At 34.4% G+C, this 26,938-nt stretch overlaps 1 protein-coding gene across 1 annotated transcript; it reads left to right on the forward strand.

Moving 5' to 3' along the window:
* Positions 1–26,730, forward strand: LOC148299665 (uncharacterized). The gene is made up of 16 exons (XM_088275830.1): positions 1–170; positions 5,549–5,715; positions 6,778–6,935; positions 9,029–9,444; positions 11,097–11,320; positions 12,013–12,115; positions 13,086–13,213; positions 14,235–14,522; positions 15,012–15,296; positions 16,178–16,674; positions 17,230–17,413; positions 20,000–20,198; positions 20,533–21,299; positions 22,863–23,055; positions 23,671–23,784; positions 26,455–26,730. The coding sequence occupies exons 1-16, from the start codon at positions 128–130 to the stop codon at positions 26,523–26,525; spliced, it is 3,837 nt and encodes a 1,278-aa protein (XP_088131956.1). The 5' UTR covers positions 1–127; the 3' UTR covers positions 26,526–26,730.
* The last annotated feature ends 208 nt before the right edge of the window (positions 26,731–26,938 follow it).

Genomic DNA, 26,938 nt, shown 5'->3' on the forward strand with positions numbered 1-26,938 from the left:
ATTATTTGAATAATCAGTTAGAAATGTGGGTAACAAAGGTTGATTGAAATTAAAAGGTTAATTGAAATTGAAACTGGTATTTTGCGTGCGTTGACATACGAGTACAAGAAATTTTATCTGTTTTATTATGTCGAAAGTGAAGTTTACCATCAACGGAAAAAAATATTCAGGTAAGTACATATTTTTTTAAAAATATTAGGTACGTACAGTTGAAGCCCGTAAATTCTAATTGGGCCTGTTCGGATTTAGAAAAGTTCGGATTAGCCGGGAAATTTGTAATTTTGTCCGCCCCGTGGTGTAATGGTCAGCGTGTTTAGCTACCGTGCTGGAGGTCCCGGGTTCGATTCCCATGGGGGGTGAAAATAAATATTAGTGAAATTACACTGTGATATTTATTTAAAATTACCCTGGACTGGTTCCTGAAGCGCAAGAGTGATCACCTTGCCTTCAAGTAAGTAATGATCATGATAACACTGCATCAATTCGATGCAGTGCCCCATAGGGCATACACCATAAGGGTTAAAAGTAAATATAATATGTATTTATAAAATACAATTGACAATATATATTATCAATGCATTTTGTTTATTGATATACAAAATGCATTGATAATTGGAAAATATACGTGGCGAATGTGAACTGGAAAACAGAACGAGGACGGCCGAAAAAGACTTGACACGATCAGATCAATCAAAACCTAAAATCTGGTGGTGTCAAAAGTCTACGTAATCGGTGAGCATGTATGGATGCGAAAAAGGCGAGGAGTGTTGTCAGGACAAAAGAGTGTAGCGTTCCATCCTCTCTGCCTACACCTGCGGGAAAATGGCGTGATGGTAGTAGTAGATATTACTACTAAATAAGAGAATTATCGTGTCGTTAACTTAAAGTGAAAGTTACCAAACACCAAATAATGAATCAATTTCAAGTAAATTGAAAGTATTCACGGTAACTTTCTCATAACTGTGCGAACGAATTTCGGCAATTTTGTATAAACACAGACAAACTATAGCCCATTCTCTCATATAATAGATTTTTGTCACGATGTTGGTTTACTGGCTAACAGATTAATATGAAGAATCACAAGACTATCGATAACATTATCAATGAAATCTGTATTTCAGCAATTTTTCATAATTTTGTATAAACACAAACAGCAATTTTGTATAAACAGAGACAAACTATAGCCCATTCTCTCATATAATAGATTTTTGTCACGATGTTGGTTTACTGGCTAATAAATTAAAATGAAAAATCACAAGACTATCGATAACATTATCATTGAAATCTGTATTTCAGCAATTTTTCATAATTTTGTATAAACACAAACAGCAATTTTGTATAAACAGAGACAAACTATAGCCCATTCTCTCATATAATAGATTTTTGTCACGATGTTGGTTTACTGGCTAACAGATTAATATGAAGAATCACAAGACTATCGATAACATTATCAATGAAATCTGTATTTCAGCAATTTTTCATAATTTTGTATAAACACAAACAGCAATTTTGTATAAACAGAGACAAACTATAGCCCATTCTCTCATATAATAGATTTTTGTCACGATGTTGGTTTACTGGCTAATAAATTAAAATGAAAAATCACAAGACTATCGATAACATTATCATTGAAATCTGTATTTCAGCAATTTTTCATAATTTTGTATAAACACAAACAGAAATTTTGTATAAACACAGACAAACTATAGCCCATTCTCTCATATAATAGATTTTTGTCACGATGTTGGTTTACCGGCTAATAAACTAATATGAAAAATCACAAGACTATCGATAACATTCTCATTGAAATCTGTAGAGAACTAAGGGAGATATTAATTTTTAAACGTTATATATTTGAATAAAACGAAAAACGTGCGTTCGCATACGTCATCAAATTTCCGTCATCGAACGTTTTATGACGTCATATGGTTTATTGTCTATGGTTTATAGTAGTAGTGTGGATTGTTTGTTTACCACTACACTACCATTTGTGTAATGCAAATATGAGGGGAGAGGGGAGAGGGAGGGTGAACCATGGACATCAACAAATAGAGCCGCTAATAATTTAGCAATGACACAAAAATAACATTAAAATAACTCCATCCATTCTGTGACGTCATTCATTGCCAACTTACGAAAATAACGTTTTTTCGAAGGCGAATTTTCCAAGAGAAAGTGGTGAATGAAAATATTAATTATATCGGCTGTTATAAACACAAAACGAGTCTAATACAACCCTTTATAGGTTGAGTATGTTAAATTAGATATTCCTCCCGTCTGACAAAGATCCATTATCGAAAAGTTTTTTTTGTTTATATCAAAATTGACAAGCTTATATTGGCGTTTAACGTGTTAATACTAACGATAATGATATATTTTATCACGTACAGATGATTATAGGATGGCATGTGTGTCAACGTTATAACATGTTATGAGGTATATGGTACCTGCAAGTGATTGCATACATGAAGCAAGGTCTGGAAGCAATAATTTTCGTATCGTACTTGAAGATCTTATAACAAAACTACCTACATACATACATTATTACATTCCGGGTAGAATTCCAAAAGGAATTTAACGATTTAGTATAGATAACGATAACTACGCAGTGTAGATAAGTTTAACCTTACTTTTAATTTTTCATTTCTAACGACTTGGGCATTTTGAAATCGGCTGTAGATCTGTTTTGTCAAAAAATCAATGAAACCGAAAAGATAATTAACTTTTTTTCGTTTTTTATATCAAATAAGTCATTTTATTGTAATTACATTTCATTAATTGATTCGCCAGTCTTTTCGTGGTAAAATCTTTCCATTTTTGATAAAGTTTTACTTAGTAAATACCACTATTTCTTTAAATGTATTGTGACACGTGTTTCGATGCATTCCGCAATATTTTGAAATACAGATTTCGAAAATGGTGCGGAATGCATCGAAACTCGTGTCAAAATTGATTTCAAGGAATAGTGGTATTTGCTAAGTAAAACTAATATAAAAAAAAAATACACTTTGAAAATGTCCAAATACTTTACACACGTCCAACATTCGCCATTCTACCTTTGAAGGGCAACCCATGATAAATAAAATCGAAAATCATGTTATCAGGGGTTTCCCAGTTTGTAAAATAATCCGGTTTAGATATTGCATATATAAAATTATAAAACCCTTATCCGCACCCCAATGGTGCATAGGGCACTGTGTCATATAAACGCAGTGTTATCTTGATCGTTTACACATGAAGGAAAGGTGATCAGCCCTCCGCTTCAGGTACCAGTCCATGGTAATATTGAATAAATATTAGAGTGAAAAAATCACTTATATTTATTTTACCCCCCTTGGGAATCGAACCCGGGACCTCCAGAACGGTAGCCGAACGTGCTGACCATTACACTACGGAGGCGGGCGTATATGCTATTGCATATATTCAAATAAAAGGGTCTCTGCTAAATAAAGGCTTTTCCCAATCTAACCATAGTTGGCTCCAGTGAACTCACATGTACATTGTCATAAGATTAATGATTTATAGGTGGCGCAAAATTAATTACCTGTCACAAAATTTATTTAGTTCTGGCAAATGGCGTCGTACGTCAATCATATTTGATATTTGTGAACTAGTTAAAAAAAATTCAGGTCCAAATAAATATTGCTATCACCAAAAATCTTTTTTTTTTATTCAGTAAAAAAAGTTATTCAAAAATACAATTGCATGATTAATTTTGCGCCACCTGTGTGTAGAAGTTCCAAAAATTTCAGTAGTGTGGTTTTATGTAGTATGGAATATCACAGTTCATATCGCTCACTCCTTTCAAGAACGTCATAAATCAGAAATCGAAAATTTTCAGTTGTGCATGCTTTCGGAATGCCCAGAAAATGTACTATATCCCAGCAAAAGAAGCATATTTTTAACTTAATATTTACCCGCTACAGGGCAGAAAGTATGTTTTTGCATTTTGAAGAAAAGGTAGATTTTGTTAAATTATTTTTTTCATACCCTTAATATTTTTCAAATGGAGAAAAAATATTCAGGTTTTACCTAAATAGATCTGGTGCACAGTAAAAAGTTCAATAAGTGGCTTGATATTTATTTTTAATATATTTCATTGTATTTTTAAACTTTAAAAATGATCTGAAAATCAAGTTTTTTTTTTATATATTTTTTTTTTTTTTTTTTTTTTATTTATTTCTTAAGTTAGCTTATATTAAAACTAATATAAACTATTGTATACATTTACATCATCTTTATATATTTACATTTCCTTACAGTAACTTAGACATTTATTTTTAAATTCTTTCAGACACTTTTCATTCTTCATACATTCAGGCATCTCATCATACATTTTTAAACCCTTATACATCAAGCAATTTTGCGACTCAGCTCTTTTCAATAATGGTAGTCTTATTTTATCCTTTTGTCTAGTAGCATATTCATGACAATTTTTGTTTAAGACAACTTTATCCTTAAAATATTTTGGCAACTTATCGTGAAAAAATTTATGTACAAATATCAACATATTAAATTTAAGTCTTCTTCTTACAGATAACCATTTTAGTTCATCTCTCATTCCTTTTACATTGCTATATTTATTCTTCCCAAGAACTATTCTCATCGCCCTATTTTGTGCAATTTCTAGTTTATTTAGATTTCCTTCGTTTGCTAAAAATAACACTGTTGAGCAGTAATCTATATGTGGAAGAATGATTGTTTTGTAAATTAGTTCTGCAGTATCTTTATTTAATTTATTCCTTAATCTACTAAGGAAAAATATTTTTTTTGATATTTTTTTATTAACGTGTTCAAAATTTGCATTTAATGTCAATTTTGAATCTAGTATTATGCCCAAATATTTCATTTCATCAACCTTTTCTATGGTTTCATTATCAATATATATATTCATCCTTGGGTTTGGCTTTCTTCTTCCTAACTCCATGTATTTTGTTTTCCCAACATTAAGCTTAAGTTTATTAATTTTGAGCCACTCGGATATTCTGTTTAAGTCCTCGTTTAATTTTTGTATGGTCTCTGTATAATTTTCTCCCGCTATATATATTAATGTATCATCGGCAAATAATTGTAGTTTGCAGTGTTTTATTATATTAGTGATGTCGTTTATATATATTATAAATAAAATTGGTCCTAGAACTGATCCTTGGGGAACTCCTAAATTATTCTCCAAAGGTTCAGATATTTTGTTTTCTATTTTAGTTACTTGTTTTCTTCCTTGAAGACGTTGTTGAAAGGAGTGAGCGCTATGTGGGAGGTCCTCAGCAAAAAAATCTTTTCTAATATTGCTCAAAAAATTCTTTAAATGCAAGTCTGCTCTGTTAACTGTACTCTATCGAAATCTTTTAAAGTTGCGACAAAACCTGTGAAACCAATTCTGTGTTAAACCAATATGAAATCATTTAATCGCACCAAAACATAACATAATTTTACAAGCTAGAATTCCTGATTACTTAAAATCATTTGTAATAGAAATGTAACGTTTTGGTGAGACCTCCACATATATTGTTCATAATCCAGACCTGAATGATCTTTTCTATATTTCCAGTATCTTCCCTCGATGCTGACACCTCGCTGAACAGCTTCCTGAGGAACCATGCCAACCTGCGAGGAACCAAGGCCATGTGCCACGAAGGGGGGTGCGGAGTCTGCGTGGTGTCCGTCAAGGCTGCCCACCCGGTCTCCAAGCAAATGGAAGTCTTCTCAGTCAACTCTGTAAGTTCACCAGCACAATAATCTGTATAAGTAAAACTGTGAATGTTACCACTGCTACTACTAACATCATGACGTTTCCTTCCAGGGATAAGTAGAGAATGGAACGCCACACTCCTCTGTCCTGATATAAACCTAGCATCTTTCATATTCATACGTGCCTTCTTTTGACACCAGCAGATTGTAGGTGCTGATTGATCTGGTCGTTCCAAGTCTTTTTTGTCCCCGTTCACATTTGCCAAATACACTTTTCTTAGTCATTCTCTCATTAACCATTCGCTCTACATATCCATACCATCTTAAAGATCTTTTCTCAAAGTTTTTAATTATTTGTATTTCACGATCCTTACATTCCTTTCTAAAATATTATTTTTTAATTCTGTCATAAAATGTCAACAATTTTTCACACATTCATCTGAGAGAATGCATTCCAACAGTGTTCACTCAGCTTTCATTCTTACTTTGCCAATTTCATATATCGTAGTCGTACAGGAGAAAGTGACCATCTAGAATAACATAAAATGTTCAGGAGGGCCATTTAAATCACTTTTGCTTGGCAAGAAAATAAACATCAATGCAGTTAGTCATTTTTAACAAGTCAATATGTTATACTTCCAAGTTTAAAATCCTTTGGGATTTTTTTCAGGGCAGTATTAAGCTAGTAAGATATCAAATAGTCAATGATCACGTTTTAGTTAAAAATGCACTTGGTCACTCCCTCCTGTATGACTACGATATCAGTGTCGTTACCAGCACTCCGTTGTGTATCACCATTATAGCTTCCATCGACATACTTTTATTTGCAATCAGCCTATTCAAAGCACCATTTATTCTTTTCATTTTTTCAAAATCTTAAATATACAAAAAAAGGGAGGAAGATGTCAAATATGGGATATGTGCTTAGAGGAGAGAAATAGGAGCTACTGTACCTAATCATAAAAGGCAGTTCGGCGAGGTGTGGGCAGAAGGTAGATTCCCTGGCTCCGGAGTATACGAGATACGACGGTGAACTAAAAGTTCTTCTATAGTCTGTCTACTGATAGTTTGAAATTATGATATTTTCAGTGTCTGGTGTCCGTGTTGTCTTGTCACGATTGGGAGATCACCACAGTGGAAGGGATTGGACATAGAGGTCAGTTTCACCCAATCCAGGAAAGACTGGCCAAATTCAATGGAACTCAGTGTGGATACTGTAGTCCTGGCTGGGTCATGAGCATGTATAGGTAAGATTCATTTCTATATAAAAAAGGTATTATATCCTAAATCAAACAAGGTTGTTGGATTAAATTCTACTTTTATTTACATAGTGTCCGCCTCCGTAGTGTAATGGTCAGCACGCTCGGCTACCGTTCTGGAGGTCCCGGCTTCGATTCCCAGGGGGGGGTCAAATAAATATAAGTGATTTTTTCACTCTAATATTTATTCAATATTACCCTGGACTGGTACCTGAAGCGGAGGGCTGATCACCTTTCCTTCATGTATTAACGATCAATATAACACTGTGTTTATATAATGCAGTGCCCTAAGCATCATTGGGGTACGGATAAGGGTAAAAATGAAAAAAAATTTTTTACATATGTATGATAATATGTTAGGTGTTTCGTCTTATTGTGACATCGTCAAATACTCATGTGTTTGATAATGTCTTAATGAGACGAAATGCGTCACATATTATCATATATATATGTAAATAAAAGAAGAATTCAATCCAATAACCTTTTTTAATTTTTGGACATTTTACCCCAAAATTTAAAATGGAATTCTACTAACTGTCTGCAATTAGAATAAATAAAAAAAAGGTAATTGACAGTCAATTCATAGGTATATCTCAGCCAAAAAAGATTGAAATATTATAGATGTCTTACCTTGAAATGAAACATCTTTGGTTGCTTTAAGAATAATGATAGATGTCTGAGCATCCCAGGGCTTACGATCTGGCATTTAGGCGGCTTAAGTGATCACTTTATACCCTTTGCGTAACGTCCACCATCCTGCCCATTATTTAACATATCGCTCACTCCTTTCAAGAACGTCATAAATTAAAAATCGTCAATTTTCAGTTGTGCATGTTTTCGGAATGCCCAAAAAATGTAATATATCTCAGCAAAAGAGGCATATTTTTAACTTAATACCAACTAACTTACCTGCTTACAGGGCAGAAAGTGTTTTTTTTTGCATTTTGAAGAAAATGTATTGTTTTATTATTTTTTTAAATGGAGAAAAAGCCTTCAGGTTTTACCTAAAAAGATCTGTTGCACAGTAAAAAGTTCAATAAGTGGCTTGATAGTTATTTTTAACACATTGTTTTATACTTTTAAACTTTAAAAACGTTCTCCTAAAAAATCAGGTTTTTTTTATGACGTTCTTGAAACGAGTGAGCGATATACAATTTTTAATTATTTTTTGTAAGATGCATATATATGCAATCTGGCTGGATTCCTTTTTTTGTAGCTGGTTCTTATTTGTATGAAACACAGATCGAAACGACACAACTAACGACTGACAAATGCTCGATGAAAACGTTACATTTTGAATGTTTTTTTTAATATCTTTTTCTTTAGCTTTCTGTCCTCTACTGCTGAATATAGGACTCTTTTGTATTCTTCCATTTGTACAGTCTGTTGCTGCTTGCAGCCAATTTCATAGGCTGGTTAAGAAATCAAATTATTTCGGATTAAAAGAACTGGTCAAATCGTAAGCTGCATATAAAATTGTAAATGTTTTTAAGCATTTCCCAGTATGTAAAAATAATCTGGGGTTCAAATCTTGCATACATCCAAATAAAAGGTTTCTGCTACATAAAAACTTTCTCAATCCAACATAGATGGCTGTTGTGAATTCATTTGTACTGTATTATGATATTGATCATATCGTAGTCGTACAGGAGAAAGTGACCAACTACCAAAACGTAAAATGTTCAGGAGGGCCATTTAAATCACTTTTGCTTGGTAAGAAAATAAACATCAATGCAGTTAGTAATTTTTAACAAGTCAATATGAATATACTTCCAAGTTTAAAATCGCTTTGGGATTTTTTCAGGGCAATATTCAGCTAGTAAGATATCAAAATAGTCAATTTTTGTAAAAATTGCACTTGGTCACTTTCTTCTGTATGACTACGATATATCTAGTAGTTCTAAAAAATTGAGTAGTGTGGTTGTCAATCATGGGTAGAATAGTGAATGTTGCACATGTGTAAAGTGATCACTTAACCAGACTATGACGGGTCATAAGCTCAGACTTCCATATTCTTCTTCATCTATATTCTTAAGTTAAAAGAATGTAGGAATAATTTTAGATTACGTTTGATTTTTCAGTTTGCACGAGGACAATCCAAACATGACCATGAAAGAAATAGAGAATTCTTTTGCTGGCAACCTTTGCCGCTGCACGGGATATCGTCCGATCTGCGATGCGTTCAAGTCCTTTGCCAAAGACGCCGAACCGAAACTCTTAGAAAAACTGAAGGATATAGAAGATCTTTCTTCTTTGAGTTTATGCAAGAAAACTGGATCGATCTGCACCAAAACCTGCGATGATTATTCCGTAGATGGATTCTGCATGATCGACGCAGACATTCCGTGCGATAGAGACACCCTTGAACCAATTATGTTGCAGCTGAAGAAGGATGACGTCATGTGGTACAAAGTGTATAAAATACTAGACATTTTGAATATCTTCAGTAAGGAGGGAATCGCCTCATACATGCTTGTTGTTGGTAACACTGCTCAAGGTAGTAGAAAAAATACAATATCTTCTTCTTTTCTTTCATCTTCTGCTTGGTGTAGGCCTTGTGACCCGTTTTTAAGAAGGATTAATTAGCCTCCTGCGATGTTGATTCCCAGCCGTCAATGTGATAAAAATATTTAAATGCAAATCTAATACTGTATTCTATTGAAATCTTAATTAAAGTTGCGACAAAACGTGACCAATCCTGTGTTAAACCAATATGAAATCATTAAATCGCACCAAAAATTAACAATTTTACAAGCTAGAATTTCTGATTACTAAAAATCATTTATTTATTCATAGAATGGCTAAAGCCTTTAACATAATACATATATACAGTATACTAACTAACTAACTAACCATCACGCCGCTTCCCCGCAGGGGTAGGCAGAGAGAATAGAGCGCCACACCACTCTGTCCTTGCAAACATTCTTCGCCTCTTCCACGTTCATGCATCTCCTCATACATACCCGCCGATTGTTACGACTCCTAACCTGACCACTTTCAAGTATTTGGCATACCTGATCGTGCCATGTTTTTCTCGGTCTTCCTCTGCTTCTTTTCCCGCTAACATTCGCCTCATAAATTTGTTTTACCGTTCTTTCCTCACTCATTCGTTCTACATGTCCAAACCATCTCAACACACCTTTCTTAATTTTATCGATAATGCTTATCTCAGCTTTGCATTCCTTCCTTATTTCACTATTCGTACATCTATCATACATCGTTTTGTCGCACATTCTTCTGAGAGATCGCATTTCGACTGCATTCAGTCTACTTTCATCCTTCTTTTGCCAACTCCATGTTTCACTTCCATACATTATATATACAGTATCTAATATAAAAATACACTAATAGAGAAACAAAAAGTCCAAAACATAAAATAATAATAAAATAACAAATAGTAAGCACTGGTAAATACACGTCTCCTTCACACACTATCAGCGAGCAGCGAGAGAGAGTGAAACACGATGTTTAAATTTATCCATTATAACATGGAGAAGAAATGCTGAGAAAGGAATTTAAAATGGAAATGTGACGTTTTGGTGAGGACCTCCACAGTATTGAGCTTTTAATGTTATTTTTTGACATCTCATCAAAGATGAAGAAGAATATGGAAGTCTGGGCATTTACGGGGCTTACGACCGTCATAGGCTGGTTTGAGTGATCACTTTACACACGTGTAACATTCACCAATTCTACCCATTATTGACAACCACACTACTCAAATTCTTGGAAGTTCTATATATATGAACCAATTTAGAAACCTTGTTCATGAATCACTAAAACTTCACTAAAGACATCTATTGGTGAGATGTAAAGAAGCTTTTTATTAAGCAGAAACTCTTATATTATTATGTTTACGTGTGTAAAGTGATCACTCAAACCAGCCTATGACGGTCGTAAGCCCCGTAAATGCCCAGACTTCCATATTCTTCTTCATCTTTGATGAGATGTCAAAAAATAATATGAAAATAACTCCTGTAATTGGAGATAATCCAGATTTTGTGAACAAGTATTTGGACACACTCAAAATGTTGAGCTTTTAATGTATAATTATAAGTTATTCATGTATACACTACTAGTTTTAAGAATATCTGCAGATCATTAACTTTTTAATTGTTTTCATATTATTCTGGTCATTATTTCTTTCAGGCGTTTATCACAGGGATGAAAATCCTCGGGTAATGATTGATATAAGCGGTGTAAGTGAACTAAGAACACACACTTTGGATGGGGACCTGATTCTAGGAGCCAATATGACCCTCAACGAAGTGATGCGAGTATTCCAGAAGATTTCGAAAGAAAATGATAACTTTGCATACACAATGAAGATGTACGATCATTTGGACCTTGTGGCTCATATACCAGTTCGAAACGTAAGACATTTTATTAACAGCACGTAATTTTTTTTTTGGAAATATTTTTCCATAAATGAAGACGAAAATGGAAGTCTGGGCATTTACGGGCCTTACAACCTTCATAGGCTTCTTCTTCTCTTCTTCTGCTTAGTGTAGGCCTTGTGGCCTGTTTTTAAGAGGGATTAGCCACCTGCGAAATCAATTTCCAGCTTTCAATCCATCTCTTTGGTGGTCTGCTCGGGAGTTGTCTACCTTAGGGTTGGCTATACAGTGCAATGTAGGGGAATCTGGATAGTTCCAATCTCCTCACATACGCATACCATTGTCTCCTTCGTTGTCTAACCCACCTAAAGACATCTTTAATCGCATATTTCCCTCATCCATTCTTATGGCATTCCTTATTTTGTCTCGTAGACTCTTGCCAGATATACTTCTTAGAGTCTTCATTTCTGACACTGTTAAGCGCGTTTTTTTTTACAATACAATATGAATTTCAGGAATTTCTAACCAAAATCCTCTTAATTTCTTATGGAAATATGCTTCTTAAAATCTTAATTTCTGTTCCATGCTTCCCTTTTGCTATACAAGACGCTACACATATCTTTCGTCTAAAATCTTCACTTATTACATCTTGATTAAGAGTCGAAAAGGTAGTTTACTAACTTAGCAAATCAATTAACGAAATCTATTTACTTCCTTTTCTTCTTTAGGTTGGCAGTATTGGAGGAAATTTAAGCATTAAACATCAGCACAATGAATTCCAATCGGATGTATTTTTAATTTTTGAAACTGTTGGAGCAACAATGACTATAAGTAAGTTAAATTTTACTCAAGATTTTAATCGATATCTTAATGGAGACAAATAGTTTATTTGGAAAACTAAGCATCTGGATGAATTTTTCATTGACTGTCGAATTTAAGTATTCAGACTAAACGGTGACTTCGAGATGTGGCTACATCATAGAATGCTATGCATCCATAGACCGATACGGCCAACAATGCAAATGTGCACCAAAGAGCAAGAGCAGGGAGACATTTGTTGACTGATATAAAAGTCTGTAAGTTGTCCTATATGGGGCATGTGCTAAGAGGAGAGAAGTACAAGCTATTGCACCTAGTCATAAAAGGCAAAATAAAGGGTCCACGAGGTGTGGGTGAGACAGATCTCCTGGCTCTGAATTGTTTTGATAGGGTTCAAGGCATCCAACAATGCCATACTGTAGTAAGTCACTACTTGGTCACTATTGTTCACTAACAATGGCGTAGTACACTCATCTTGTTATTTTTTCCCTTTAACGTTTACATATTACGTTACACTTATCGCTCACTCTTTTCAAGAACGTCATAAATCAAAAATTGACAATTTTCAGTTGTGCATGTTTTCGGATTGCCCAGAAAATGTACTGTATCCCAGCAAAAGCATAATATTTTGAAGTTAATATTCACCCGCTACAAAAGTGTTGTTTTTGCATTTTGAAGGTATTGTTCAATTATTTTTTTAAAAAAACCTTTTAAAATGGAGAAAAAACATTCAGGTTTTACCTAAAAAGATCTGTTGCACTGTAAAAAGTTCAAAAAGTGGCTTGATATTTATTTTTAAAACATTGTATTATATTTTTAAACATTAAAAACATTCTCCTGAAAAATCAAGTTTTTTTATTCATGATGTTCTTGAAAGAAGTGAGCGATATTATGTTATAAACGTTACTGTATTTAACGTTTAACTTGACAATCGCAGTGATTTAACGGAGTTTTAATTAATTTTTGTATTAATTTATTTTAGTTGAAAGCACGGGATTTAAAAAGGTGCTTACCCTACCTGAATACTTAAAAACCGATATGAGTGGGAAGATTATTCATAGCATCAATTTGCCTCCTTTGGGACCGACCGTTCGTTACGAGACACATAAGGTGATAAATAAAATATAATATATTGTTAACAATATTTCTCCATTATTTTCATCGACACCAGGGACAACAAAAAGACTAGGATCACCCCCCGCCATCTGCTGTTGGCTATACACAAATACGAGGAACTCAACAAGCTGCTTTTTGGAGTAACACAGAAGACTTTTGTTAATTTTTCTCTTTTGTACCGAAAACTTTAATGACTTGGGATTATACCTTTCCGGTTATTATAACTTACTAACCGTCAAGCCGTTTGTCTGCAGGGATAGATTGACAGAATAGAATGCCACACCACTCTGTATTTACAAACATTCTTCGCCTCTTCAACATATTCTCATGCATACCTGCCAATTATTCCAACTTCTGACTTGACCACCTTTGAGTATTTAACATACTTGATCATGGCAAGTTATCCTCGATTTTTCTCTGCTCCTATTTCCAAATAAATTCACCTCATAATTTTTTAAACCGCTTTTTCCTCACTTATTCATTCCACATGCACAAACCATCTCAACACACCTTTCTTAATTTTATTGCTAATTCTTATCTCAGCCGTGAATTCTTTTCTTATTTCTCTATTCGAACATCTATCATACATCTTTTTGCCGTATTGAGAAATGTCATTTTGACTGCATTCAGTCAAATTTCATCCTTCTTTTGCCAACTCCATGCTTCAGTTCCATACATAAACCAAGACTCCATTATGTATTGCCAGTTTAGTTTTCACTGATCGGCTTTATTTGCTGTTATCAGTAGCGGCCGAAATCCATTTTGCTGAAATCAGTTTCAGTGCACCGTTCACTCTGTTCCCTGTATTCACTCTCCTTTCGATATCTTTATCATTCTATCCATCCCTAGAAAACATACTTCCCAAATATACGAAATCATCTATCTGTTCCATAACTTCCCTATTTACTAATATTTTATTCCCAGATCTTCATCCATCTCTATGTTACATCATTTTTCATTCATCTCTTTTAAAGCATCTGTTTCTTTCATCTCTTGATTTTATTGATAATTCCAGATAATGCCGCGAGCACAAAATTGTCACGCAATCATCAACGCAGGGTTCCTGTTCAAGCTGACTGCTGATGATATCATCGAGAAGGCCAGCATCGTGTACGGAGGGATCAGTGCATCCTTCATTCACGCCGCTGAAACTGAGAAATACCTAGTCGGAAAGAACGTATTCAAGAATGACGTCTTCAAACTGGCTGTGAAGACCCTGACTGATGAAATATTCCCTGAACCTGCTGCTCCAGAACCTTCACCAGAGTACAGGAAGATGCTAGCCATTGGACTCTTTTACAAGGTTTTTTTTTACAACATTTTGAGTGTGCCCAAATTTTTGTTTTCGTTCACATTATTTTGGGTGTCAAAATTTTTTTCCACAAAACAATTGATGTCAACATTTGTTTTATTGATATCTCAATATAGATGATATATTCGGTCACGACCTGTCATTGGATGATTAAAGTGAGCACTTTACACATTGTGTGCAACTTACTAATTTCAACTATAGATGTTGCCGATGAAGTAACATGAATAAGATCTTTTCAATTGAAGCAAAAATACAATTTGAATAATGTGGTTATCAATCATGGGTAGAGTGGTAAATGTTTCACAATGTATACATTGATTATTAAAACCAGCCAATCACAGGTCGCAATCCCTGTGATTGCCCAGACTTCTATATTCTTTTTAATCTATGTTTTTAAACTACCCTTTTTTTTTTCTTTTTTTTCAATTATTCTCTCTATACTGCTTACCTTAATTTAAAATGACGATCTCTCCATTACAGACTATTCTGCGCATCAGCCCTCAGAAACTCATAAACGTCAAGTACAAGTCGGGAGCGATCACATTTGTGAGACCAGTTTCCAAAGGAGAACAGACATACGAGACCAATAAAGAAAACTGGCCTGTCAATCAGCCAGTGAACAAACTGGAGGCTTTGGCGCAGTGTGCCGGAGAAGCCAAGTTCATGAATGATCTTCCAACTCAACCCAACGAGGCTTACGCTGCCTTTGTACTATCTACTGTTTATAATGGCGTTATAGACAAGATTGACGGAGCAGAAGCTTTGGTAAGTTTTTTTTAATATCAATATCTGCTGTTCTGCCATCATATTAAGAGACGGTATCCATATCTGTTCCCAATATGGAGCGGTTGAAGGTCACAAACTACTTCCAGGCTCTCCTGTCGACTGTTAACTTCTGGCATCCTCCTAAATCTGCCAGGTCTGGTCTGCGTCCCGAAGATCAGACGAGAACTGCCGATGGATTGTCATCAGTAGACATCCTAGGCGGCGGGAACCTGATGCCTCGTTAAAGAGCTAAGCTCGATTGAGGCTCTCAGGAGGCAAGCAAAGTACATGGCCTAGCCAACTAAATTGCCTTTTCTTGACGACAGTTGTGACCATGATTTGTTAATCATACAATGTATTTCCTCATTCCTCATGAATTCTTCACGGACATCTATTCTCAAAGCAGAGGATACGGCTGCTCTGAGCCCTTAAAAAGTGGCATGTCTCACAGCCGTATAAGATAATAGGAATGATCCAGCCATTAAACAGGCAGCATTTGGTCTTCACCAAGTACAAATCCGATCTCCGGACAGCCTTCATATTGCTGAATGCGGTACTTGCAAGCCCTAAACGCTCTCCCAGTTATTTTTGAAGGCTACCATTTCCACTATGCACACTCTCAAGAACACATATATCTCGAACAGAAATCAGAAATAAAATTACTAATACAAGGAATGAATACGGCAGGCGTCGTGGCGTAGTCGGGTAGATTCCCGCCGATTGCAAAATGAATTCAAGAAATATTTATTTTCAATTGGTCTGGGTGTTTGTGATGTATTTTTCACATCTACCTTCCCTACCCTTACTTTCCTGCCTGCAGACAAGCCTCTAAAAGTAGTGCCTTTTTTATATTTATTTAACAAATGTTCCAATTGTTTTAGGAAATGAACGGTGTCATATCCCTTCTGACTGCAAAGGATATACCAGGAGTAAATAGTTTTACACCGCTCAACCCATTTGTAATGTTTTCGGAAGAAATTCTAGCTAGTAGCAAGGTTTTATTTTATGGTCAACCAGTTGCCATAATTGTCGCAGAAACCGAAAGATTAGCCAAACTAGCAGCTAAGAAAGTTAAAGTAACATACAGCAATACAAGTAAGGACCCTCCGCTGCTGACCATCAGAGAAGTGTTGGGTTCCCCTTCAGCTAAGGACAGGATCATCGACATGCAGACCGTAGAACCGTCGGGGAAAGGGAATGATGTCCAGAAGGAATTCAAAGGGTCTTTCGACATTTTTGGCCAATACCACTATACGATGGAGACCCAAACCTGCATCTGCATACCTATTGAGGATGGAATGGATGTGTACTCTGCCACACAGTGGATGGATTTTACCCAAATTGCTATAGCTAACATGTTGAATATACCCTTGAATAGGTTGGTACATTTTCTTCCATTTCTTTATTTGTTAAAAAAAAACTCAATTCATCATATCATAAAATTGTAAAATTAAATGTTCTTTTTCCCAAAATCTTCAATCTACTAAATTTGTTCACTGATTGCTTGAAAAACAGTCTCTAGTGTCCGCCTCCGTAGTGCAATGGTCAGCACGCTCGGCTGCCATACTGAGGTCCTGGGTTCGATTCCTAGGGGGGGGTAAAATAAATATAAGTGATTTCTTCACTAATATTTATTCAATATTACCCTGGACTGGTGCCTGAAGCGGGGGACTGATCACTTTTCCTTCATGTAATAATCAAGATAACACTGCGTTTAATATAATGCAGTGCCCTATGCACCATTGGGGTGCTGATAAGGGTTTGAAGAAGAGTAAATATTTTTTCAGCATTTTTCCAAAGCATGGGTAAAATTGTTCACCGCTAAAATTATCAAAAGTCCAAAATCATGTGGCATTTTTGAGTAGCAAAACTTTATCCCTCTCTTTATGGTCCATATTTCTGCAATATTCTTCATCAGATCTAATCATTTTAGCATTAATATAAACGTTCGACGACTGGGAGGTGGATATGGAGCTAAAATCAGCCGAAGTGTCCAGATTGCAACAGCTTGTGCACTAGCTGCATCGAAGCTATACCGTCCTGTAAGATTCGTACTGCCCATAGAAACTAACATGCTGGCTATAGGAAAGCGTCTGCCTTGCTCCAACGATTACGAGGTTTGTTTTTCATCAGTAAAACTAGATAAAAAACAGATTTTTCCACCTCCATGATGTAATGGTTAGCGCGTTTAGCTACCGTGCTGGAGGTCCCGGGTTCGATTCCTAGGGGGGGTGAAAATAAATATTTGTGATTTTACACTCTAATATTTATTTGATATTACCCTGGATAATTGGAAAAGAGGAATTGATTGGAAGGACAGAAGAATCATCCTCAAATTGTACAAGGACCAATCCACTCTCATAGATATTAATGGTTCCTCAAAAGAAGCCAAGATAAGAAAAGGTGTGAGACAGGGTTGTCCGCTGTCACCCTATCTATTCAATTTGTTCATAGAGGAGGCCATTGAAGAGTTGAAGGAAAAAACAAATGGAGTAAAAATAAACGGTCAACAAATACATTGTATAAGATTCGCTGATGACATCGCCCTGATAGCAGAGGACGAGAGTGACATGAACCACATGTTAAACACTCTCTCTAATGCTCTGGATAAGTTCCATTTGAAAATTAATGCCGCCAAAACAAAATCAATGATCGTTGAAAAAGAGCAATCTGACCTCCATCCAACAATACTTCTCGGAAATAGAGTAATTCAACAGTTGGATCAATTCTGTTATCTGGGTAGCACGCTAACATATAACAATAAATGTACCCTAGACATAAAAAAGAGGATAACGCTAGCCAAGCAAACTTTTATGAAAAAGTACAGCCTCCTATCAAACAAACATTTAAAAATTGAAGTAAGAAAAGGATTCATAAAGGCTTTTGTTTGGAGTGTTTTGTTGTATGGGTGTGAAACCTGGACCATCCAAAAGTACGAAAAAGACCGGCTTGAAGCATTTGAGATGTGGGTTTGGAGGAAGATGACCAAGACATCATGGGTTGTAAGGAAGTCCAACGAAAAGGTGTTGCAGGACGTAAAAGAAAGAAGAGAGCTTTTAAATCATATTTTGAAGAGGAAGGCCAAGCTAATAGGGCACTCAATTAGAAATAGCACCTTTCTTAGCAACATCTTCGAAGGAAGAATCTTGGGAAAACGAACAAGAGGCCGCCCAAGAACTTCATACTTCCAGGATTTGAAGCGGCTCATGGACGTCTCCTTCTATTCGCAGCTCAAGAGGATGGCGACTGACAGAGACAAGTGGCTGACACTACAAGGCGCTGCCTTTAGAAGATGATGATTACCCTGGACTATCCCCAAAGCGCAGAAGTGATCACTTTGCCTTCATATAAGTAATGATCAAGATAACACTGTGTCAATATGATGCAGTGCCCTATGCACCATTGGGTATGGATAAGGGTTGTAAGAAGAAGAAGAAAACTAGATAATAGTAATAATAGAAGTCGTTGACACATTCCTCACCCAAAGTATCTAAAAATTATGCACACTCTGAAGGGGGGTATTTAAAGACCCCAGATATATTTATAGAAATGTTGTATGTAATATATGGAGCGACAAACGACGTGTAGTTAGTAGCATGGTCACAGATTGACTGTTTGAATTGTGGCGTGAATGATCAGAAGAGTGCAGTTCATAATTGCTGTCCTGCTTACACACAGTTGTAGCGCGCAAAAGTTAGAGTGAAGTAAATAAAATGTCTCGGGTAAGGATAGGGTAAATAACATACGGTGAAATGGACTGTTTGACCATCGGATTACGTATCGATGGATTTGACCCATAGATCGCAGTAATATTTATTAAAACAGTAAATTGAAGATCACATGTGATGATGAAAATTACACAAACATTTGAAGTATTCCTAAGTATTATTCTAACGATTACAAAAAATGTGATCGAATTGCTTGAATGGTTATCAATTTATCGAGTGAAACATTGTTTTTAAGGTATTTTCCCCTCTTAGGTCTAGGTAGGTTAATATATCATCAGATTTGGGTTGGAGATTTGGTTTTGTCCTCAAGATAAAATCTCCAATGATTAAAGAAAACACTTGTTTTTTACCATTTGAGTTTTATTATAGACTACATGTTTCATAAGTTAAACTTCCATCATTCAGGTCTGTATAATAACTAAAATATAAAATATAAAATTGTTCTATAAATAAGGAGAGGGGAAAGTAAAGGGAAAGGGTTAGTCAAGGGGTGGAGTTTAAAACAAAGGAAAAATGGAAAGCAACGGTGAAGAATTTTGAAACAATATATTATTTAATAAATTATTATTAGAATTCAGGTTTTTTTGGATTTCTAAATTTTCAAGATAATTCATAATTTGGCCTTCATATGGAACAAGGTGTAATAATTTTAATTTATTTATTTTTTCCCTTTACTTTCCCCTCTCTTTATTTATAAAACAATTTTATATTTTATATTTTAGTTATTATACAGACCTGAATGATGGAAGTTTAACTTCTGAAACGTCTATAATAAAACTCAAGTGGTAAAAAACAAGTGTTTTCTTTTATCATTGTAACATGTCTTACCACAAAGTTAATGCCGAAACAATAAATAAAATAAAATCTTCATACCAAAATTCCAAATTTTGATACCCCTTTGCAATTGTTGAAAAGTAGAGGAGGAAAATGATTTATCCCATTTACATTTTAACTATCAGCTTGTTTTGTTCTTAGATTGGCATTGACAACAGCGGCAAAATTCAATATCTCAAGAATACGTTTCTCGAAGATGATGGCTGTTCTCATAATGAAAATATTGTAGTCTTTGAGGCTCTTATGTCATTTATCAACTGCTACGATAGCAAAAGCTGGTTTATTAAATCAAGAACTGTATTAACAGATACTGCCTCCAACACGTGGTGCAGAGCTCCAGGTAATTTTTTTATTATCTGTAATAATCAATGTGTCCGCTTCCGTAGTGTAATGGTCAGCACGCTCGGCTACCGTTCTGGAGGTCCCGGGTTCGATTCCCAGGGGGGGTCAAATAAATATAAGTGATTTTTTCACTATAATATTTATTCAATATTACCCTGGACTGGTACCTGATACAGAGGGCTGATCACCTTTCCTTCATTTGTAAACGATCAAGATAACACTGCGTTTATATAAAGCAGTGCCCTATGCACCATTGGGGTGCGGATAAGGGTTAAAAAAAATCAATATCCTTTTTTTAGAGAATTGATACTTAATTATTTATTGTTCTTCAGGATCAACTGAAGGACTAGCGATGATAGAAAACATCATGGATCATATATCGACTGTTTCTGGGATAGACCCATTAGAAGTCAGGATTCGCAATATGAGTACGGAAGACAATCCTCTTCCTGAAATGATCGAGTCCCTCAAGAAGTCATCCGACTTCGATTCAAGAAAAACCGCCATCAACACGTACAATTCTCAAAACCGCTGGCGTAAACGAGGCATAGCATTAACGCCGATGAAGTATCATTTGGGATACTTTGGAAATTTTGCCTCTTTCATTGCCGTTTACCACGCAGACGGAACAGTGGCTGTTTGTCACGGGGGAATAGAAATGGGCCAGGGTATAAACACCAAAGTGGCTCAGGTCTGCGCCCATACATTGAAGATCCCTCTAGAAATGGTTTCGGTGAAGCCCAGCAATTCTCTTGTTACTCCGAACACTGTAAGTTCCGGTGGTAGCATCAGCAGCGAATCTTGCAGTTTCGCTACCATTAAAGCTTGCCAGATTCTCTTAGATCGCTTGGAACCTATACGGAACAGTATGAGTGATCCTACCTGGAAGGAATTGATCACCAGGGCATACCAATCGGGTATCGATTTAAGCGCTCATCATATGGCTATACAACCAGATGGACTTACCAACTACTCCATTTATGGAGTAGCTGTAACGGAAGTAGAGATTGACGTGTTGACGGGAAATCATCAAATCCTGAGAGTGGATATATTAGAAGATGCTGGGGAAAGCTTAAGTCCAGAAATTGATGTAGGGCAGGTCAGTCTCTTTCAATCAATAAATTGATTTAGTATTGTACAATATCTGTGTTTATGGGATTTGCAATTAGTAATAGAAGAATTTTACACATTTTTTTTTATTTTAGGTTTCTTTTTTTAATGTTATTGTAGCTGATTTTAGAAGAATTTTGATATAAATATTATCTATTTACTCAATATATTGTGTATGGAAAAATTAAAAATATGTCAAAGTTACAAAGTGTAAAATCAACAATATCGAATAAATACACCTATAAATATTTTTTTAATGGTGACTTTTTAATAATTACCTCAATTTTAGCAATTTCTTCTACTCCCGATTGCAAATAAATTCATTATCGTAATACCTCCACTTAGCGCGGGTAATCCGTGCCCCAAAATGATGAGCTAAATGAATCAGCGCTAAGCGCGGTCTATTTTCCACATATATAAATGACAATGATTCAAAATAAAAACAACTAGTAAAAATTACTTAATTGTACGCAGTGTTCAATTATCGTGACTTTATAAACAAAAACTAATACGTTTCAAACCATAAAACAGAATCGTTGTACATACTCGTATATAAACTTATTGGGAATGCTAAACTTAAACACAACCGAATCGGTATAAATCCATTAAGAGTCAATACAATAAATATTAGGAAATCCCCAAGTAAAATATTGCATTCTTCGGTTCTTCGGTAATTCACCGAACCGCCCTATTAAAACAGCGTTATAGCAAAACAGCGTGAATAGGGTTCGCCACCCCTCACCTTAACGCCTTAAGTGAGGTATTGCTGTATTCTGAGAATCATCACAATGTTTGTTGCTGTGTGCTATGGACAGAGAAAGGTGGCCATATCCCTAAAGAAATTTAAAAAATAGAAGATATAAAAATTCTTAAGAAAAAAATTAATGCCCATTACATATAAATCTTGAGAAAAAATATAAAAAAAAGACTATTATACCATTAATTATATAAACATTAAACTTTGAGTGTAAGTCCCTCTCCAAGCACAAGAGCTCAGTCTCTTTTTTGGAGAGGCACAGCGAATCTAAAACTATAAGTTTGCCATATAGCTCACTCCTTTCAAGAACGTCATAAATCAAAAATCGACAATTTTCAGTTGTGCATGTTTTCGGAATGCCCAGAAAATGTACTATATCCCAGCAAAAGAGGCATATTTTTAACTTAATATTTACTCGCTACAGGGCAGAAAATGTTGTTTTTGCATTTTGAAGAAAAGATATTGTTTAATTATTTTTTTGAATATACTTAATATTTTTCAAATGGAGAAAAAACCCTTCAGGTTTTACCTAAAAAGATCTGTTGCATAGTAAAAAGTTCAATAAGTGGCTTGATATTTATTTTTAATACATTGTGTTATATTTTCAAACTTTTAAAACATTCTCCTGAAAAATCAGGTTTTTTTATTTATGACGTTCTTGAAAGGAGTGAGCGATATGTATAAATGTTTAGAAATTGTATAATGTTGTACTTAAAAATGTCACTATATTAAATAAATAAAATTAAAAAAATGAAATGAATAGCGTTTGTCAATAATGATATTTTCTTGTTCTAGGTTGAGGGAGCGTACATCATGGGGATGGGGTACTGGTCTTCGGAGAAATTAGTGTACTGCAAGAAGTCTGGGGCTTTGCTAACAACGCGGACTTGGAACTACAAGCCGCCAGGAATGAAAGATATTCCCTTAGATTTGAGGGTACAGTTTAGACCCAAAGCGCCTAATCCACTTGGTGTATTGAGATCCAAAGGTAATTGGTATTATTATTTTGTTTCTAAATAAAAATAAGAATTGACACTGTTGAAACACCCTTTCGCTGGGTGACTTCCAAATAAAAATATTTAAAAAAAATAATAAATAAAAATTCTCTATATACCATAACAAATTCATTTTGATAACTTTTTTTCCCTTTTTTATTTTTATAATTTCAAATCATTACATATTTCAAAATATTGTTTTTTGATAAAACGCACAATCAGTCAGTGCCGAGAGATCTACGTACTTATATATCCGCACGTTAATTTTTTGTCTGCTAGCAACATGTTATCTCTTTCACTTTAATAAATGTGGTACTACTATAATGAAAGAGAGAGAGAGAGAGAGAGAGAGAAAGACAACAAACCTACTCGGCTTTTGTTAGATCTAGTGTCTACTGCCCGCTACTCATACTCAGTCGCCACATGACGGCGCGTTAGCACAGATGTGGTGTCTCTAAGACTCAGTTGCTGTGTACTACAATTTCCATACAAATATGAACTAGGGTCTTTTGTTACACCTTTCGGATCACGTGTAATATTTGGATGATTAGTACGGGAAAGGTTAAACTTTCATTTCATTTTGTGTTCTGTATGTGCAAAATTTTCAGCTACTGGTGAACCTCCCCTTAATTTGGCCTACGGCTTTGTTTCCGCATTGCGACAAGCTATTACATCAGTGAGAGTTGATAACGGATTTCCAGCAAATGAATGGTACCACTTAGGTAAGTTACCTATTATATTTATTTTCATCTGAGAATATTGCGATGCTTAAAATGATAGTCATTTAAGGTCAGTGTTAAACAAACAATAAGAGGGAGAAATGATGAAATGGGTCCTGTGATGTCCATTGTAGCCACTTTACTACACTAAAAATATATCAAGATATTTTTTTATTGATATTTCAACAAAGATATAAGAGAACAAGGAATTCTGGGCATTTACAGGTCTTACGACCTATTGTAGGCTTACAACATTTTGAGTGTGTCCAAATACTTGTTCACAAAATCTGGATTATTTCCAATTACAATTAAAAAGCTTCTTTACATCTCACCAATAGATGTCTCTAGTGAAGTTCTAGTGATTCGAGAACAAGTTTTCTAAATTGGTTTATATATATATATATATATATATATATATATATATATATATATATATATATATATATATATATATATATATATATATATATATATATATATATATATATATATATATATATATATATATATATATATATATATATATATATATATATATATATATATATATATATATATATATATATAAATCCTCCGTAGTGTTATGGTCAGCATGCTCGCCTACCGTTCTGGAGGTCCCGGGTTCGATTCCCATGGGGGTTTAATAAATAAAAATATTTTTTCACTCTAATATTTATTCAATATTACACTGGACTGGTACCTGAAGTGGAGGGCTGATCACCTTTCCTTCATGTATAATCGATCGAGATAACACTGCGTTTATATGAAGCAGTGCCCTATGCACCATTGGGGTGCGGTAAGGGATTTATTATTATATATATATATATATATATATATATATATATATATATATATATATATATATATATATATATATATATATATATATATATATATATATATATATATATATATATATATATATATATGTATATATATATATGTATATATTTATATATATATATATATATATATATATATATATATATATATATATATATATATATATATATATTTATATATATATATATATATATATAAATATATATATATATATATATATATATATATATATATATATATATATATATATATATATATATATATATATATATATATATATATATATATATATATATATAAAACTTCCTAGAATTTGAGTAGTGTGGTTGTCAATAATGGGTAGAATTGGTGAATGTTACATGTGTGTAAACTGATCACTTAAACCAGCCTATGATGGTCATCAGCCCCGTGAATGCCCAGACTTCCATATTCTTCTTCATCTTTGATGAGATTGTCAAAAAATAATATATCGTAGGCTTGTTTGAGTGATCACTTTATACACATGTGTGCCGTTCTCTTGTTAGTTATATTTTTGCTTCAATAATGGGTAGAATTATGAATGTTACACAATTAAAAATTGATGAAGTAAAGCTGCTTATGACAGATATTGATCCTTGTAAATGGTCAGACTTCCACATTCTTCTTCATACATTTTCTTTCATATAAAAACGATAAACGCTTCATCTGAAGGAGGAGACTGACCTCCACATTTCGTTGTAACGTAACATTCGCGGCGAGCATCCGACTTTGGATGTAGAACGCTGTATTCTGACTATACGAATGCTCGCATCGTAACGTGTTACGTAAAGATAAAATAACTCTGGTCAGTAACCACGTTTAAGTTGAGGCACCTTTAATATTGATATATCGTAGTCGTACAGGAGAAAGTGACTAACTAACATTACGTAAAATGTTCAGGAGGACCATTCAAACCACTTTTGCTTGGCAAAAAAATAAACATCAATGCAGTATTTTTAACAAGGCAATATATTATACTTCCAAGTATAAAATCCTTTGGGATTTTTTTCAGGGCAATATTAAGCTAGTAGGATAGCAAATAGTCAATGACCATGTTTTGGTAAAAAATGCACTTGGTCACTTTCTACTGTATGACTATGATATCATCCATAGGGTGAATAATCCAGTGTCTGATAACAAATAAAATAAACAATAATAAAAATATCATAATGCCAGGGTTTTCGAAAATACCCGCGTGCTGAGAACTCTTTATAACTCCTTGGTGCGAAGTAGACTCGAGAGTGGCTCGATGATTTAAGGGCCACACGAGCTTAAGTACTCTCTTATGGTAGAGAAAGTCCAAAAGAAGTTTTTGAGGTATCTCTACATGAGAGAGTACGGCTATTATCCTTGGCTCTACCCGACCCAGTTTCTCCAGGGTATGCTTGGCTACAATAGTTTAGCGACTAGAAGGAATGTGTATTTGATTGCGCATTTTTATCGATTGTTGCGCGGTATGATCGATAATCCTGAAATTATCCGGAACATTGGTCTGTATGTTCCCGATAGTTACCTAAGACAACGTCGACATAGATTGTTTCACATTCCTATACACAGGACCAACCTGCCGATGGTTATGCCTGTAGGAAGAGCTACCGCTATGTTGAAAAATATCACTTTGGATATTGATCTGTTCCATGTGTCCGAAGGAGTTTTCCGAAGCGGGATTCTTCTACACCTTTAAGTCTTCTTGCTTACTTTTAATATATACGCCTTGAATATTTTTTTTTTTTAATTGAAATTGAATTAATGTTAATTCTAAAGTTCTGATAATGTTTGTAATTTTACATACTCTTTTCGTTATTTTTCCAGACATTCCCTGCACAACAGAGAGCATAGTGATGGCTATGAACACAAAAATGGATCAATTTAGTTTACAATAAGCTAAATTACCTATTAATTACCTGTTACGTTATAAATAGATGATATTTTCTCTGAGACTCGATATTGTTTGTGAATGAAATATGAATAAACTACAATGGAAATGTTTTAACTAGGTGGAGGAAAACTATTACAAATTATAATTATTTTATGATTCTTTTATTGTTTCTCATTTTTAATTAAAATTATTTTACAAAAGTGAAAAAATATTGATAAATTATCTATACCTTCATGAATTTTCCGAAATTCATTTGTGCGCCAATTTTGATTAATTTATTGGATGTTTTGAATATTGAAAGCATTAACTTTGTGGACCATATTGATATATTATTTCTCGAAATAAAAATACTTTGTGTTCTGATCCACTCACATTTTTATTAACCAACTAGTTTCAGCAACAACCTGTTGCCCTCTT

Source organism: Brachycentrus maculatus, unplaced genomic scaffold (genome assembly GCF_059751285.1).
Source record: "Brachycentrus maculatus isolate JH-2025_06_01 unplaced genomic scaffold, ASM5975128v1 h1tg001002l, whole genome shotgun sequence".
Taxonomy (NCBI): domain Eukaryota; kingdom Metazoa; phylum Arthropoda; class Insecta; order Trichoptera; family Brachycentridae; genus Brachycentrus; species Brachycentrus maculatus.

Bases quoted from the DNA above. Each gene is read 5' to 3' on its own strand.
- LOC148299665 (XM_088275830.1), top strand. From the start codon at position 128: ATGTCGAAAGTGAAGTTTACCATCAACGGAAAAAAATATTCAG. The intron at 15,297-16,177 runs GTAAGTTTTTTT...CAATTGTTTTAG, and splicing joins TTGACGGAGCAGAAGCTTTG to GAAATGAACGGTGTCATATC. The intron at 20,199-20,532 runs GTAATTTTTTTA...ATTGTTCTTCAG, and splicing joins CACGTGGTGCAGAGCTCCAG to GATCAACTGAAGGACTAGCG.